Source organism: Verticillium alfalfae, genomic scaffold (genome assembly GCF_000150825.1).
Source record: "Verticillium alfalfae VaMs.102 supercont1.8 genomic scaffold, whole genome shotgun sequence".
In the NCBI taxonomy this organism is placed as follows: domain Eukaryota; kingdom Fungi; phylum Ascomycota; class Sordariomycetes; order Glomerellales; family Plectosphaerellaceae; genus Verticillium; species Verticillium alfalfae.
The window spans coordinates 737,305-740,891 of NW_003315031.1; the positions used below are offsets into that span (position 1 = coordinate 737,305).

Here is a 3,587-nt window from a genome sequence, read left to right on the forward strand (position 1 = left end):
CACGCCTTTGGAAATCAAGGATGGCTCCCCTTCAAGGTCACAAATCGACCACCACAAAGCCGACCTTACCATCACTACATTGGAGTGATCTCATTTCCATCATCCGCCACTTCTCGCCAGGCCGCTTCGCCAAGTGCATCCGATAGCGAGGGGGACAATCGCCAAAAACAGGAAGAAGAAAAACCCGCAAGCACCACCGCACATTCTCCCCCTTTGGACTCTTGCACAAGAAGGATGATGACCAACCCAAAGTGTCCTTGGACTGGCTCGTTGAGACGCCGCCAGTCATGTTTCACGATGATGCCTCTCGCTCCGCTGGCGCTCTCTTCACGGGCATGATGCACTTGAATGTCGAGGAGACCGTCCAGGTTGACAGCTTCCAGGCGTCCCTGCAACTGCATATTCACCAGAAGAGGCCCTTTGCAAAGCATTGCATCGAGTGCTCTGATCAGTACACGGAACTGAAGCACTGGGATTTTCTTCCTAAAGCTGTAATGCTGACCCCCGGCCGACACGCGTACCCATTTTCCATCCATTTACGGGGTCACAACCCTGAAAGCATCGACACGCCAGTCGTTTCTATATCATACGAGTTCAAGGCTCAGATCCACTGCGCCGGCTTCCACCCCCTAAGCTTTGAGAGGGACATCCCAGTCAAGCGATCCCTCCTCGGCTCAGATCCACTGCACCAGTCCATGCGCGTGTTTCCGCCAACAAACGTTAAGGCTACTGTGTTCCTGAACCGCGTCATTCACCCAAGTGGCACCCATAAAGTGCAACTGCGTCTCGACGGTATCACTAGCCTCGAGGGCAAAAGCGTGGAGATATGGAAGCTCAAAAGACTTGCGTGGAAGCTTGAAGAGACGGTCTGCACTGCCGCTCCGGCCTGTCCTGGTCACGCCGCGGAAGGTGCTAGTACGGACCAGTTGACCGTCAGACGAAACGAGGCACGGATCTTGGGCGAGAAGGAAATGCACGGGGGTTGGAAGAGCGATTACAACACCAGCGATGCTCGCGTCGAGTTTGAGTTTGAGTATGGGCTTACAACGAGACACACCCGCAAAGGAGATGCAATGTACGCTTGTGATATCCGAGCGGCTACCAATGGCACTGGCACCGAAATCTCGCACTCGCTCTCTATCGAGATGTTGTTATCAAAGGAGCTTGCGTCGTCGGATATTCCCAATCTCGTGTCAGCGACGAGCGACGCTCGGGTCCTCAGGATGCGGCACGCCGTGATTCTCACCGAGGCACCTGGTCTCGGTGTGGCTTGGGATGCGGAGCTGCCGCCCGTCTACGACGATGTGCCGCCAAGCCCGCCCTCATATCCCAAGGACGCTCCTGTTGAGTACGAGAATCTGGAAGTCGTGGATGAGCAGGAGAGGCGCCCTAGTGTGGTCAATAGTGAAACGTCCCTTCCTTCAGCGTAGGATTCGAATAGCGATTCTCTTGCTTAATGATAACTATAATGAATGAAATCCAGCGAGATTCCAGGAAGCTTTTTGACAAGTTCCATCTGAGGAAGCAGAAACTTCGCCTTTTTACTCTGAGAAAAGTGTAACCCAGAATCATCTCAAGCGACGCATAACATTCGCTTTCAGTTGGATCTAATATCAAGCCTCCCCCACCTTTCCCACTGATCATTCAGAAGCTGCGGTAGGTTGATTTTCGCAGCTAAAAGGGCATCCACATTTGACTCCCTAAGGCTCAGGGGGGTTCAACCAGGTCTTCGGCCGTGTCATGGCCGGATCAACATCTCGAACCCCCATCTTCATCTCGGTTACCATTCACTCGGCTCCTGCAACGGCACTTATCTTCTAAAGCTACCAGAACTGAGTCCAGGGATGATGCAAGTCTTTCAAAATCCTGCTGGGATACCCGGGCAGACTATCTTGCTAACCATGCTTGCTGCCCTCGAGTTGTGCTGCGCGCGGCTCACCACCGCAGCTGAGGAGGTCTTACCTCTATGGTCTGATAACGGGTCCTTGCCATATTGCCGTGCGGGGGCTATGTGGCACCTCTTTCGGGAGGCCTATCCGATACGTAGGGCCATGAATATTGCCAGACGCTCGTGTTGAATGTCACTATTGGTCGCTAGGGGGAGGGAGGCAAGGAACTAGATCGATGAGACGGCCATGGCATGGTGAAGAAACCAGCCTAGGGTATGACGGTTCCTGCGTGTGCACCTTGTGACAGCAGCCCGTCCTGCCAAGAAGAGTTTCAAGGGCTTCCAGATTGGATGAAAAGCTCAAGATTGATCTGGAGAGGGTCGGATCTCGTTCCCAGCGCCGCGTCTCGGCTCGGCTTCCGTGTGCGATGGAACCTCGTCCCCCCCATGGAAACCGTGGTCGACCTTGAAGCAGAGCTCGTGCACGCGGCGCAGCTGAGGATTACGACGCTCGATCTTGTCCGGAGAGCCTTCCAAAGAGTGGTACCGACGGCAGGAGGCTTCAGTAGTTGACATGAAGAATTGATTACTCGGTAGGCTGAGTCAAATGACCTCCCCATGGGGAAGCTCGTCGGATGTTCCCAGTGCCACTCTTTTGCCGAACGACAGACAGGCATCAATATAGTGACACTCGAATCAAATGCATTGGATATGTGCTGTCATCCACGAGGCTTGCAGTGATAGATTTCACCTGCATGTATTGGCGCGACTTTGACGCCCATCGGAATCGCCAGAGTCATCGACTCTGGCCACTTTATCTCAGTCATCTGACCGCGAGTCCAGCTTCCCGATAGGGCACACGAATTAAACAAGTCCGCATAGCCATATGGGGTGCGGCCCGGTGCCAGAAGGCCCCAAGGCCCTCTCAGGGGCGAAACAGGATTTCCCATGCTGTCTGCGAGTCTTGGCAAGAGGAGTCGCGGCGGGCTACAAGCCCATTGCACGACACGACACTCGACGAGCGTGTCGCCGGCGAGTGTCCTTCAGAGAACCGAGTCAAAGCGTGCATCGTGTTCTACGGCTCGACCGCGAAGATTGCGACGCTACCTCTGCGTGTAATTTATCCGGTCTCTGGTTCGACCAACTCTCGACGACCAAACTAGACTCTCCTGGCTTGCCCCTCGTTGTCGGCACCAACGTACAATCCCAGCATCACCACCCCACGAGACGTATTTCCGTTGTGTGGTCCAATTAAAGTGCCCAGGAATCCAGCCTGAGAGTGGATTACCGAACCGCCGGTCAGCGAGCTCCCCGGCAAATAAACGCATCCCCAGATATTACCACCCGTCCCGGAGGCACATCCCCCGCGCCCCCCATGGAACAGCCCGGATCCTCAAACCCCCTTCGGAGCTTAATCAAATCAACATGGTGGCAAGTCATGTGGAGTTTGAAACAACGACAAGCGCCGCTTCCAGGGCGCGGCGCCAGTTGTCCGCGACTTCATTCGGCTTCAACACAGATGCTGTGCGGATAGTGTAACTTTAGTCTGGGCGAACGGCCTCGGAACGAACGCCGATGCGTTCGTGTTGCACAGGAGAAACGATCGAAGACATTCATGCTATAAAGACGATCGGCCACGGCCACAAATGTTGATCTCAGATTAAGCCTGAGCACCTCATCCTTCTCGCCGATCGCCTAG

The 3,587-nt window shown here is 54.6% G+C and overlaps 1 protein-coding gene across 1 annotated transcript; it reads left to right on the forward strand.

Annotated features, from left to right (window-relative positions):
- Positions 1-287: 287 nt before the first annotated feature.
- On the forward strand, positions 288-1,430 carry VDBG_06652 (LDB19; the record flags this gene model as incomplete). The annotated part of the gene is made up of 1 exon (XM_003003044.1): positions 288-1,430. The coding sequence occupies one exon, from the start codon at positions 288-290 to the stop codon at positions 1,428-1,430; it is 1,143 nt and encodes a 380-aa protein (XP_003003090.1).
- Between the last annotated feature and the right edge of the window lie 2,157 nt (positions 1,431-3,587).